We start from the raw sequence: 12712 nt of genomic DNA, 5'->3' as shown, positions 1-12712 counted from the left end.
TAGGCACATGACACAACACAAGTATCTTATTTAGGTTATGATAAATCATTAGAATAGAAAAGTAATATAATCGATCCCTATGTAATTAATAATATTTATATAATTAAATACTGTGCAATATAGTTATATGTATATATTATAAGTTTTTATATGATAAATAATATATAAACCCAAAATGAAAACCTGGGTTATATTTATCTTGCTCCTATCATGCACTTATAAAGTCTATTCAGACTATCCCAGTATTGATGATACTGAATTTGCTGAATTTGAAGATTTTGAAGCTGATGATGTTGTGCTTAATGAAAAACCAGAACGTGCAGAAATAGATGACTCGGTGCCAACACCACAAATTAAAGATGATGAAAAAGATTTTATGGAAACTGAGGAAGATGACACAGTAGTTGAGGTATAATATATTGAAAATTTATTTATTGCACATTTTGGATAGAAGTTTCTCTTATACTAAAACCACTTTGTTCTACTTTGCTTATTATATTGAATGAATCCTACCTTTCTTTCACTACCTACCCCAATACCTTTCTTCAGTCTTAATTTTCTCTCAATATTTTATAAATAATCAATTATCCTTTTATTGTAGGATGAGGATAATGAATTTGAGCATTTCCAAGATGACGAAGAATTTGAAGGATTCGAAAGTTCTACAAAGCCATCAGCAACTAATCAACAAAATGCTCCTAAAACGGAACCAAAAATTACTATTACAAATGTCCCTCATCACTTAAGAGCCCACTGGGATTCTTATTGGATGGAGATGTTAATGTTGGCTGGTTTATGTGTTTATTTCATTAATTTCTTTACAGGAAAGAGCAAAAACACTAAATTAGCAAACATGTGGTTCAATTCACATCGTAGTATGTTGGAAGAAAATTTCAGTTTAGTGGGTGGGTAAACAATAGTATAGATAATGCTGTGTATGTATATATTAATATGTATAAAAATTTAAGGTGATGATGGAAAGTTGGAAAGCGATTGTCCGGGACTGTTAAAGGAAAGTGATAATCATTTTACTTTATGGTGCAGTGGAAGAACATGTTGCGAAGGAATGCTTGTTGAGCTGAAATTCATCAAAGTAATAACTAATAATTTATGTCCAATCTAACATATTATGTGAACATGTTTCTTTATTATTTTAGCGTCAAGATTTAGTTGGTGTTATAAGTGGCTTATTGCGACCAATAAGTGACCAAGTGCACATAAAAGTGGAAATGTCTAAAGAAGATATGGACTCATTTATATTTTGTGTTGCTACCAAAAAAGCAGCATCTCACATGTACAAAGACTTAGCTGACTTAGTAAGTTCCACGAAATTAATTGGGAGATAAAATAAATTAATATATTTGGGAGAGAGAATAAATTAATAATATTTATTTGTTTAACAGAGTGTCTACTGCCCAGAGCGTAGGCCCGGTGAAAAATTCGGTCTTCCATCTAATTTCATGGTCATGTCAGAAATTCAGGAAGCTACTTCTGCAGTTTTAGATACTAGAGTTGTTACAGCAATAAATAAATATTCTGACATGATTGAGAGCATTCATGTTTCAGATCAATTCAGTGGTCAAAAGCAACCTGAGTGAGTATTAATTGGAATTTTATTTTATTGTTGTGTTAAATTTAATGTAATTAATGTTATAGGGATACTACATTATTAAAACAACCAGATGTCTTCAAAATTCTTCATATAGTTCTGAATTTGCCTGCTAAAGGAAATCTCACAGAAATAAGTGAAGCATCTCTACCTCTTCTAACTTTAACATTTTATCTAATGGAGAAACTTAAGAGATACAGACTTTCCAAAGAAGTAAGTGATAATACATTTTTTTGTATCATGCTTTCCACTTTTTCTTACATAAAATAGCAAAAATTTGAATAGTATATTTAGTATATATCTGAATATTTTTATTTATAATAGACTATATTTATTTTTTGATAGGGTAAAGCAAAGGCTGATAAAAATAGACTTAGAGTAGAAGAAGCTTTCTTGAAGAGCACTCATGCGGCACGAGCAGAAGCTGCAGCATTGAGAAGAGAAGAACGCAGAAAACAAGAGAAAGAAAAAGTTATGGCTGTAAGTAATTTAATAATTGAGATAATTTATCATTGAAATCATGTGGTTTTTTTTATACTAATTTTATTAACTTCTCGTATTAAAAATACGAAGAATGTTAATTTGTATATATCTTTAAAAAAAACGAAAATGTTAATTTGTATATATCTTTACGTTTCAAAGGTTTCTTAACATTTCGGCATACATTAAAAACAATTGTGTATGTATGTGAAAAAAGTAAAAAACTCCAAATTCTACTAAAAAACGGTTTTTAAATTTTTTTCTCTAGGTTTATTGAAGTTACCATTTTTGTTAAACATTAAAGTTTCTATATTTATATTTTTTTACTAGGAGGATGATCCAGAAAAGCAAAGACGTTGGGAGGAAAAAGAACAAAAAAGACAACTAAAGAAAAAAGCACCAAAGATGAAGCAGCTTAAAGTGAAAGCTCTTTAGGTAGTAAATATTGCAAAACCTATTTATTTTATCCCATTAGATTCTTTTAAGTAATATTCTATTTTATTTATTACTAGGTTTGAAAACCTAACAAATATTTTATGTAGTAATTATTCGTAAATCAGTGCCACAATACCCTTAAAATGATATATCTATAGATAGGTATTTATATTCATTAAAATACTTTTCATACAAGCGTTAATACTTTTTATTCTTCATTTACTCATTTGTATATAACAGCACAGTAGTAAAGTTTAAAATTAGTGTAAAATTGTGCTAAGCTCAGAGATCAAATATGGAATGCAATAATATTTCTTATTTATAATATCACTTCCTTACAAATAAGACTAGAATGTGCAGCATGTGAATAGGAATAATTGTGTACATTAACTACAATAAATTATATTACTCAGCTAATTTCATTAATTTTTTATTTAAATCCACCACCAATTTACTAAAATTACTTTCATTAATTTCTACAAAATCAGCAAGAATAACATTAACACGTAAATCACGACCGTTGGGGCATCCTGGTTCCAACTGCTTAATCCAGGGGAATAAATTTTTAGCAACAGGCTTTGCACATTTGTTTTTCAAATTACTGTGCCACCTAAATAAGAAAACAAATGGAAATAAAGCAAAAAATAAAAAAAATCTAAATAATTTTTATACCTTAAAGCAATAAATTTTGGGGTCGGTGTCAGAAGACATTGTGAAACATAACCAACATCCACCTCTCTATTTTCTAAGCCAAATTTTAATTTATCAAGAAGCCCCGAAACTGTTATTTCATCAGGCCAAGGATTATTCCATACATATGTTGGCCAAAAATATTTGTGACCAGTCATACCACGATATATGATGATAAGCTAAATAATAAATTAATTTAATTAAATATCTATATAAATATACAATTAGCAATTTATACCTGTTCTCTATTTTGCTTCAACGCATTGAGGGTACACTTTTTTATTGATCCACTGCTGGGGCAAATGCGATATGTAAAAGCTTCATAAAGCATATTAGAAAACAGAAAATGATCATTTCGTGAAAAATCATAAAAGTGCTGACAATCAATTATAACAACTTCACCAGGATGAGTATCCAAAAAGTCTCTTATTTTGACCAAACTGCTGGAAACCTCATCTGCATATAATCCATGCACAAAATAAAAGTCTGAAGAGGGTTTTTTGGTTGCAATTCGAAAATCAAAATACCTTAAGGGAAAATAGAGATAAAATGTTTATATATAATTAAATATATTGAGTTGTTTTAGGAAGTATTTTTTATCTATGTATACCTTATACCCTGGTGAAGCTGTTCCTGTACATCATACTCTTGTGTTATGGCCCATCGTCTGACCGTGCTATGACAAAATATACTCAGTTTTTTAATATTTGGATCAGCATCAGGACTAGCTTCAGATTTGCGTGTTATACCATATGTCATAGAATCATGAGTCCCTTGAAAAATAATTACGTATACACAAAATTATTGGGTAAAAGTCAGAAGTGATGATTATATTTAAATATCATGGTAAATTTACATAGTTATAAATTAATAAGAACTCTACTGAGTACAATGGAAGGAAAAGGAAACTGGATCGGACCCATTCTGCATAAACAAGAGGTATTTTTTACTAATTCATACTCTCCACTGCATGAAGTCGAGAAAGGTAAAATTAAAAAGAAAAAAAGGTTTTTTTTTTTTTTTTTATATTTTATTGGCTTTATAAACTGGTACATTAGCCATATACTAAATTACATAATATCTACACTATCTCTTACATATATATCATTGTTTTATGTATATTGCATTTATAATTTTATATTATTTGATTTGATGTAAATATAAAGAGCTCCATATAATCTTGTATCTGTCAGCACTGTTATAAAATTAATTGGAAGTGAGAAAAAAAGGTTAAAAAGAAGAATGATGCATATAATAATTAAAAAAAAGGTTAAAAAGAAGAATAATGCAGATGATAGAAGTAAAAACACAGAGAATTGGAAGCCGATACACAATACCAGGAAGCATAGAAGCAGACTTTTAAAGAAAAATGTATACAAGTGTATAAAAACACGAATAATGGCAATAACAAACAAGTAACAAAAAGGAAATCATTGATTTATAGTACTCTCACACCATGGACTTGCCCATGGGCAGACAACAATTTACTATTATTATTTTATACTTATATTACTTACCAGGAATAGCAAGATGAATAAGTGGCATGTCCCGTATGTAAGATGGCAAACTGGTCATCCAATTGCTTAAATCATCAAAATCTTTTTCACTACTACTCATTTTTGCATCAGGTTCTTGTGCATGTGTAATTAAAATGCAACTGACTGAATTAACAATAGAATTTGGGACTAGACATTGGGATCTGATAAAGACAGATAAAACCCAGACACAACATGTTTACATTGTTAACTTATCTGTCTTAAGATAATGTGATAACTTCGTCATTATTTATTTTAAAGGGAATTAGGCCTAAACTTGTACTGAGGGCGAGATGAAAGGGCAATTTGACAGCTGTCAAATTTGAGGTTATGGTAATAATAATCATAACAGATTTATTAATTAACGTAATGAAATTAAACCGGGTGATTGAAATGAATTTATTTAAAATATATATGCTCTAATTAATAATGGGTTTTTGAGCAGAATCGTATTATGTATTGTATAAGGCAAAAATATTTGCAAAGGACTTTGGTTGGTTCTGATGGGAAAACTGCTTTCATAAGGTTTTACTGAAACTAATTTTATATTTTATTATCGAAACAAATTATTGCATATGGTATAGGATAATATTAATCAAGTTTTATTATTTATATAAATTAAACACGGGGTAGTTTTTGTTAAAATACCTGACCCAATCTTTCTAACCTATAAGTTACGTCAAAATTGTTCTATAAGCATCCGCACCGCCAATTATTTCAAAACCTTGAGCAGCAGTTTTTCCTTAGTCATATCTATATAATAATATAATATAAATATTACAATTTTATTTATTTCTTTTCAGTATTTATTTATTGTCGCTGCAATCGGCGAACATTTTCATTTTCTCAAACCAGTTTGTCGGTTTGACATTTTACATTGCATATGGCAATAACACAAACGAGACAAGTATTGGAGGCAGAAGTGTCAAATTAAGGAATTCATAAAATCTTATTATCTCTAAATGTAATATAAATATGTGAGAGATAACCCATCCCACATCCTCTCTTAAGTATGTTTTAATAGTTTGTTGCAATTAATTTTACTCAGTTAAAATGGAGATGTTGAATTTGACATCCACTGAAACAAGATATTTCAGTGATTTATTTTTATGTTGTGATGAAGATAAGGCTGGAAAAGTTGCTTTGTTAAAAGCAACTGAACTATTTCGATCTTCTAAAGTTCCCAACGATGTTTTAAAACAGGTAAATTGAATTTGAAGGTGAAAACATGCATATTTTTATATAAGTTCACTATCAACAAGAACAATTTTACAACCCAAACAGCGGCTGAATTTTGCAAATTCTTAAAGAAACATTAGAAAAATGTTCAAATATATTATATTCAATATTGTCATAATACCTGTAATATTGTCGATTACATTTTATTTAAATTTATAAAATACAACTTACTTTACTATATTAAAAAATCTGTACATAGATCGTGAAAAAAATATTTATACATTGTTTCACCGCATTTAAACTTGAAATCATTCGTATGTTCATACTTATTTACTGTTTGATGCATAAACATTTATCTAAATTACCTATCTTCATTTTCTTCATAATATTTTTTTTATCTTCTTTTTAAATTTGTATTTATCACAAGTCATCTTTATATCCTTCAGTAGATCATTATATAATCTTGTAACGCTTCATATAACATTTCCTCTTATTTCTGTTCTGTTGATTATAATTCAGATATTTCTATTATTTCTTACCTTTCAGATATTTTCAATAGCACACCCTACTTTGGCAAATCATTTGAACCGTGTTCAGTTTTATGGATGCTTGAAACTAATAGCAGCTCATCAAGCTCACATACCTCTGAATCAAGAATTATTGACGAAACAAATTGATTTACCTTTACCAAGATTTAAATGGAGGTTAAGTGGAAGCCCTGATCTCATAGAATTAAGTGAACAAGAAAGTTTGCAAGCAGAATCTCTGTCAATATATAATGCAACATGTAATCAAGAACTGAATGCAAGTGCGAGTCAAGCGACGTCTTTATTTATTGAGGAAAAAGGGGATGCTAGCACTGATTCAGAAATGGAACAGAATGATCCATCTGAGTGTGTGGTAAGAATAGCCAGAACTAGAAATAATATAGAAGAAATATTATGTACATGCTTATAATTATTTATTTAGTATATTATGTATTTTTTACCTTAGACTAGAAATTCACCAAGCGTTTGGAGTACAACAAGTGATAGTCCCACTCCTACAAATAGTGTTGCCGAAAGAACATGGGGTAGTGTCATGGGAAATCAAATGCACTGGTGTGAAGAGCAGCGTCAGCTACTTGGTAAATGTTTAATACAATAACTCGTGCACATTATAATTTTCTATGGACAATTGTTACATTAATCTGTTTGCAGGAACTGAAGAAGAATCTAGTGACAAACATAGTAGTGATGAACCTGATGGTGATGATATAGATACATCAAGTGTTTGGCCCATTACACAAGAACAGCGGGAATATTATGCTGCACAGTTTAAAAGTCTGCAACCAAATCCTGAAGGTCTTCTTGCTGGTAGTATAGCGAGGTGAGTAGCAATTGAGATAATTATTTTGATAAAAATTAAATTCAACATAAACTAGTGGTGTAAGGCAGCTGATTTGGAGTCGAAATATTAAAGCGCGTGAGCGCCGCGTGGTCGTCTAATGTGTAAACATTGGTACGGGATCCATATAAACGCACATAAAATTTGTACTTATAATTATAATCTTTATAAAGTAACTGATAATGCGATTTACATATATCTAGTGATAATTTTTAACCGCCAACTTGAATTATTTTTCACTTTTTCTTAATGTATCTCCAGAGACACTGGACATGCCTTTACAAAAAATTCGCCAGTTATTCATTTCGTCAATACAAATGAAATGTTTTTTGAATTATTTGAATCGAACGCTCCGTTTCTCAAAAACTGAAATACCATTTTTGGCGCTTTTTGCACCGTATCTCCGAAACGGCTAGACCTGCCTTTGCCAAAAAATAATCAGCACGTTTCCTTAGCAGTAGGAATTAAATGTTTTTTGAATTATTCAAATCGGTTCATCCGTGTCCGCAAAATCGTCGACGAAAATTTGTATCCGCACACACGCACCCACACACACACATACATCAATTTTTTCTAAGGTATGCCAAAATTTTTAGTGTGAAAAACATGAAAATATATAAAACTAGCTGTAAGTGGAATTCTGTCTTAAGGCAATTAGGGCATCGTGCCTTAAGGCAAATTGCTGGAACTTCCCGTACCAAAAATTATCAATTTTTTTTAAAAACGATTAACATTTTTGAAAAAAAATTACTTCGAAAAAGTAAGATTTTTGAGAAACTATAAATTTGACAAAAAATTACTTTTTTTTGAAAAAAAAATTGAAAAAAAAAATATTTAAATTTTTTTTTTAAATCTTTTTTTTTGAAAAAAAATGTTTTCTTTATTTTGACATATGTTGGAAGATCTGAACTTTTTTTCAAAGCAATCGTACTGCTTTAAATGCATAGAGACAAAATATAAAGCGCGTAAACGCCGCGTCGCTGTCTAACGGGTAAACATTGGTACGGAACCCATAGGAATGTAAACAAAATTTATACTTATTGTTAAAATCTCTATAAAATATCTGATAATTTGATGTGCATATGTCTAATGATCATTTTTGACCGCCAAATGGCATTTTTTTTTACTTTTTTCGTTATATCTCCGAAACCGCTAAACCTGCCCTTATAAAAATTTGATCAAATCTTCATCTTGTCAATACAAGTAAAATGTTGTTTGAATTATTAAAATCGGACGCTCCGTTCTATTAAAAACTGAGGTACCGTTTTTGGCACTTTTTGCCCCATATCTTCGGAACGGCTAGACCTACCTCCGCCAAAAACTAATCAGCACGTCTCCTTATCAATACGGATCGAATGTTTTTTAAATTATTCAAATTGCTTCATCCGTGTTCCCGAAATCGTCGACGAAAATTTGTATCCGCACACACATACATACTACGCACACACACACACACATCCATTTTTTCTAAGGTATGTCAAAATATTCAGAAACCTCTGAAACGTAAAGATATATAAAAATTTTCATTTTCGATTTTTTTGCGATTACTATAACTTACCCTACGGGAAGTTAAAAATTTATTATTGATTTTTTTGCGATTACTATAAAGTTAATTATATTCATTTAATTTTTTTTCAGAATGTTTTTCGAAAAATCTAGATTACCTGTTCAAGAATTGCGTCACATTTGGCAATTAAGTGATGTTACTCGAGATGGTGCTCTTAATTTAGCTGAATTTAATACTGCAATGCATCTAGTTGTTTTGCGTAGAAATCATATTCCATTACCTATTACATTACCAGCTTGTTTAATTCCCAATACTGATAACACACGAAATATGGAGAGTGATGCAAAACATAGCAAGCCTCTCAATAATGACCATCAAAATGATAGTAATACAGAAAAAAAAGATTTTATTACTCAAAACAATGGTGCTACAATATACAAATCAATTAGTGTCGATCACACAGCACCGCAAGTGGCAAAAAGCGAAAGAAATTCAATTCCAAATGACTTTGGCAGCACAAGTAAAGGAAATGATCTGTTAAGTGGTGGTGCATCCCCGGTGCAAGGATCAACTACTGTGTTAAGTCCGAATAAAAAAGATACGTCTTACAAAGAATGGACGAAATTTGTAGATTCTCCCACTTCAAGCATATCTAGTCCAGGGCCTAAGCCTGTTAATTTTGATTTTCACCTTAGTTCTGTTGAAACCGATCCAAAGATTCTGCATCCTGTACCTCTTAGAGTAACACCTGATGGAAATAATGTTACAAATGAAGACGATGAGAGGTAATGGAAATTAATTTTTTTTCAAATCTATCAGTTGAAGTTTTATTTTAACAATAATTTAAGGCCGAAGAGAAAAAAATAGTATGTAATTGAGACTCGAGTAATTTAATTATATATGTTTAATTATATATTGTTTGTTATATAGAATGGCACGAGCTAAATCGGACCTATATGAACATAAAGGTGAAGGAGATCTGATAATAAATAGGAATAGTCCAAAGAAAATGGTGTTGAACAATAATTTTGGCACAAATATGGATGCATTAACAAATGATATCAAACCAATACAGAGACCTCAAGCTAAAAAGGGTGCTTTAAAAACAGTCGGAGCAATTCCACCGCCTCCTCAAAATAGAGATAATTGCACATTGGGAACAGGTAATTTAAAAAAATATTGGTTCATATTATTATAATTATTATTACGGATTCCGCTTACGGAGAAGTTTGTTTTTGCGTGAAAATGCGATTTGGTAATTTTATGTTTTCTCAACGTTTCACGCCATTCTGAATCGACTGAGACACAAATTTGGAAAAAGAAAAAGAACTGATTTCAAAAATTTAAAAGCCATTCAATGTATCTCGATGAGGACCATTGTTTGTCAATTTTGCGCGACGATCGGCCGAGCCGTTTCTTCATGAATAGCAAAAAAGTGAAAAATTTTCGTCCACGTTTTAGTCCGCAATTCTAAATTGATTTTAAAAATTAAAAAACCGTTCGAAAGACATTTGAGTTGGGATTTGTACTGATTAACTTTGAGAAAGATCTGTCGGACTGTTTCTTATTAGGAAAAAAATATTTAACTTTCCGTAGGGTAAGTTATATAATAGCAAAAAAATCGATAACAAAGATTTTTATATATTGTTACGTTTCAAAGGTTTCTGAACATTTTCGCAAAACTTAAAAAATGGTTGTATGTGTGCGTGTGTGTGTACGTGCGGATACAAATTTTCGTCGACGATTTCAGGAACACGGATCAGCCGATTTAAATAATTCAAAAAACATTCCATTCCTATTGATGGGGAGACGTGCTGATTAGCTTTTTGGCAAAGGCAGGTCGCTCCGTTTTGGAGATAACGGAGCGTACGATTTGAATGATTCGAAAAACATTTTATTTATTACTGACGAAACGTAAAACCGATTATATTTTTGGAAAGACGTTTTTAAAAAATCACGAATTATAAAAAAAAATTCAAAAAACTCGTTTTTTCAAAAATTTCAAAATTCTCACGAATCTAAATTTTTGTGTTCTCCAAAAATTTTAAAGCTTCTTTGAAAAATTTTAATTTTTGTGACGGGAAGCTTCAGCAATTTGCTTTAATTCACAATACCATGTACCACTGGTTACGATTTTGATGAAACCTTAAAGGTTTTTAATATTTTGGATTTTATGGTCTTAACCGACATCCTAAAATATTTTGGGCCTACAAAAAGTGGTTCAATTATAAAAAGTTTTTAAAATTTGGAATAATGAGCCGTGCCAAAAGTTTAAAATTCTGTTGTTCCAGTTTCAAAAGTTTATATAAAACTCAATTCGTATTGATAACGATTATTTACGATTGATTATTATATCGGGAAGTTTGAGCAACTTGCCTTAGGCAAAATGCCACGTACACCTAGTTTCTAAACAGCTAATAAATTATATTTTCTAAGGAACAACTCAAAATCGTGAGCTGGTGGCCACGGCTAGTTTAGATTCTGATGGACCAATATCACTTCCCAACTTCAGTGGTGCGATTAAAAAAGAAAAGCCTCCTCCACCTCCTCCAAGACAATATAGAACGCATGCTCGCAGCAGCAGTCTAGATTTGAATAAATTAAAACATTCCCCACCAGCATTATCACCACCTCAAATACCACCGAGAGTCTCTCCTGGACTTGGAAATAATATTCATAAAAATATTAGTCATACTGAAGAAAATAATCAGGACAATGGTGTTGAATCTAGTACATACGAACAAGATAATTTAGGTTTTGCTGATTTTACTCAGTTTCCTGAATCAAGAGATAACGTAGACTGCATACTTCAATTAGATGCTACAGGTAACATTCGGAGACATGGTGCTTTTGAAGTTTATCGAAAACCAACGCCGAGGAGTTCTCAGAGTCCTGAAAGACCTGAAGAAAGTGAAAAGGATGTTTTTGTACCAAATGCTAATTATTTTAATAACGCTTTGAAAGAGTATGCGAATGCTGAAGATAAAAAGGAATTGCTTAAAAAATTGCAAAACCAGAATATACTACTTCTTAAATTATGTCAAGACTTGAGTGTTGAACTATCGATAGTACAAGCTGAAAGAACTGAACTACAGGCTAAGCTTGATGCTGCCAAACCATTCTCAGCAAGTTAAATTTTCTAATAATATAATACTAACAAATTTTCAATTAAATATAACTTGATAATACTTGAATCGATCTGATATAGGAGAATATTCAGTTAATTTTTAATTACACAGTCCTAACAATAATTTAATTTTTATTTCATCTGACGAAAGTCTAAATGCTTTCAATATTTAATTTTAAGTAAACATAACTATTTACATAAATTATATTATAATTTTAGATTTTCTATCAAGTTGTAATTCGTAAAATCATTGTTATGAATCTAATATTTAAATAAATAGGCAACTATATAGATTTTATAAACTATATTTCATAATCTTAAAGAAATTAACAAATTTTGATTCAGAAACATATCGTTGATTTTATATACTTTACATTAAGACTATAATCTTAAAAACATACGAGCAGCTTCACACAAAAATACTTTTATTGAAATTAACACATTTGTTTTATAATGTATACATAATATTGTAAAATGTAAAATTGCACAAATTGCATATATTTATTTGATTAAAATTAAAAGTTAAGTTTAAATATAAAAAAATATATGAATCTTTTTGATATAGCTTAATAAAGAGTTATCAATAATACGGTAACTTTAAAAATATGTATTATTGTTATATAAATATATCTTTATAAAATATTTTAATATGATAAACATTATATGAAACAAAAAAAAACACAATTTGGGCTTTAAAGAGTAAATATATTTTGACTCGATTATACATTTGTTGCTTATTATATTTTATTTAGATATTTAGCAAT

The 12712-nt window shown here is 30.1% G+C and overlaps 3 protein-coding genes across 3 annotated transcripts; 2 read left to right on the top strand and 1 right to left on the bottom strand.

The window, feature by feature from the left end:
• The first annotated feature begins 48 nt into the window (after positions 1-48).
• On the top strand, positions 49-2676 carry LOC113365687 (coiled-coil domain-containing protein 47). Its single transcript, XM_026607202.1, has 8 exons — positions 49-409; positions 602-905; positions 969-1093; positions 1158-1316; positions 1404-1594; positions 1657-1822; positions 1955-2089; positions 2420-2676. Exons 1-8 carry the CDS (start codon positions 176-178, stop codon positions 2522-2524), a joined length of 1419 nt encoding a protein of 472 aa, XP_026462987.1. The 5' UTR covers positions 49-175; the 3' UTR covers positions 2525-2676.
• Positions 2677-2828: 152 nt separating this feature from the next.
• Positions 2829-5046, bottom strand: LOC113365688 (PI-PLC X domain-containing protein 2). Its single transcript, XM_026607203.1, has 5 exons — positions 4732-5046; positions 3825-3987; positions 3453-3741; positions 3197-3393; positions 2829-3134 (listed from the first exon to the last, which is right to left on the bottom strand). Exons 1-5 carry the CDS (start codon positions 4829-4831, stop codon positions 2930-2932), a joined length of 954 nt encoding a protein of 317 aa, XP_026462988.1. The 5' UTR covers positions 4832-5046; the 3' UTR covers positions 2829-2929.
• A 553-nt stretch (positions 5047-5599) lies between these two features.
• LOC113366596 (ralBP1-associated Eps domain-containing protein 1) lies at positions 5600-12086 on the top strand. Its single transcript, XM_026608229.1, has 7 exons — positions 5600-5952; positions 6475-6828; positions 6922-7054; positions 7128-7296; positions 8953-9606; positions 9752-9984; positions 11258-12086. The coding sequence occupies exons 1-7, from the start codon at positions 5803-5805 to the stop codon at positions 11953-11955; spliced, it is 2391 nt and encodes a 796-aa protein (XP_026464014.1). The 5' UTR covers positions 5600-5802; the 3' UTR covers positions 11956-12086.
• The last annotated feature ends 626 nt before the right edge of the window (positions 12087-12712 follow it).

The sequence above is a fragment of the Ctenocephalides felis genome, unplaced genomic scaffold, assembly GCF_003426905.1.
Source record: "Ctenocephalides felis isolate EL2017-DRISC unplaced genomic scaffold, ASM342690v1 CF-g0.4_SCAFFOLD_01170, whole genome shotgun sequence".
Taxonomy (NCBI): Eukaryota; Metazoa; Arthropoda; class Insecta; order Siphonaptera; family Pulicidae; genus Ctenocephalides; species Ctenocephalides felis.
This window is presented reverse-complemented; position numbering and strand designations above follow the sequence as displayed.

What these genes read in the sequence shown, in the direction of transcription:
- LOC113365687 (XM_026607202.1), top strand. Translation starts at nt 176, where the DNA reads ATGAAAACCTGGGTTATATTTATCTTGCTCCTATCATGCACTTATAAA. An exon ending in AAGATGACACAGTAGTTGAG is followed by an intron (nt 410 to 601) that starts GTATAATATATT and finishes CTTTTATTGTAG; the next exon opens with GATGAGGATAATGAATTTGA. An exon ending in TTGAGCTGAAATTCATCAAA is followed by an intron (nt 1,094 to 1,157) that starts GTAATAACTAAT and finishes TTATTATTTTAG; the next exon opens with CGTCAAGATTTAGTTGGTGT.
- LOC113365688 (XM_026607203.1), bottom strand. Translation starts at nt 4,831, where the DNA reads ATGAGTAGTAGTGAAAAAGATTTTGATGATTTAAGCAATTGGATGACC. An exon ending in CAGCTTCACCAGGGTATAAG is followed by an intron (nt 3,742 to 3,824) that starts GTATACATAGAT and finishes TTTTCCCTTAAG; the next exon opens with GTATTTTGATTTTCGAATTG. An exon ending in CCAAAATTTATTGCTTTAAG is followed by an intron (nt 3,135 to 3,196) that starts GTATAAAAATTA and finishes TTTCTTATTTAG; the next exon opens with GTGGCACAGTAATTTGAAAA.
- LOC113366596 (XM_026608229.1), top strand. Translation starts at nt 5,803, where the DNA reads ATGGAGATGTTGAATTTGACATCCACTGAAACAAGATATTTCAGTGAT. An exon ending in CCAACGATGTTTTAAAACAG is followed by an intron (nt 5,953 to 6,474) that starts GTAAATTGAATT and finishes CTTACCTTTCAG; the next exon opens with ATATTTTCAATAGCACACCC. An exon ending in AGAGCAGCGTCAGCTACTTG is followed by an intron (nt 7,055 to 7,127) that starts GTAAATGTTTAA and finishes ATCTGTTTGCAG; the next exon opens with GAACTGAAGAAGAATCTAGT.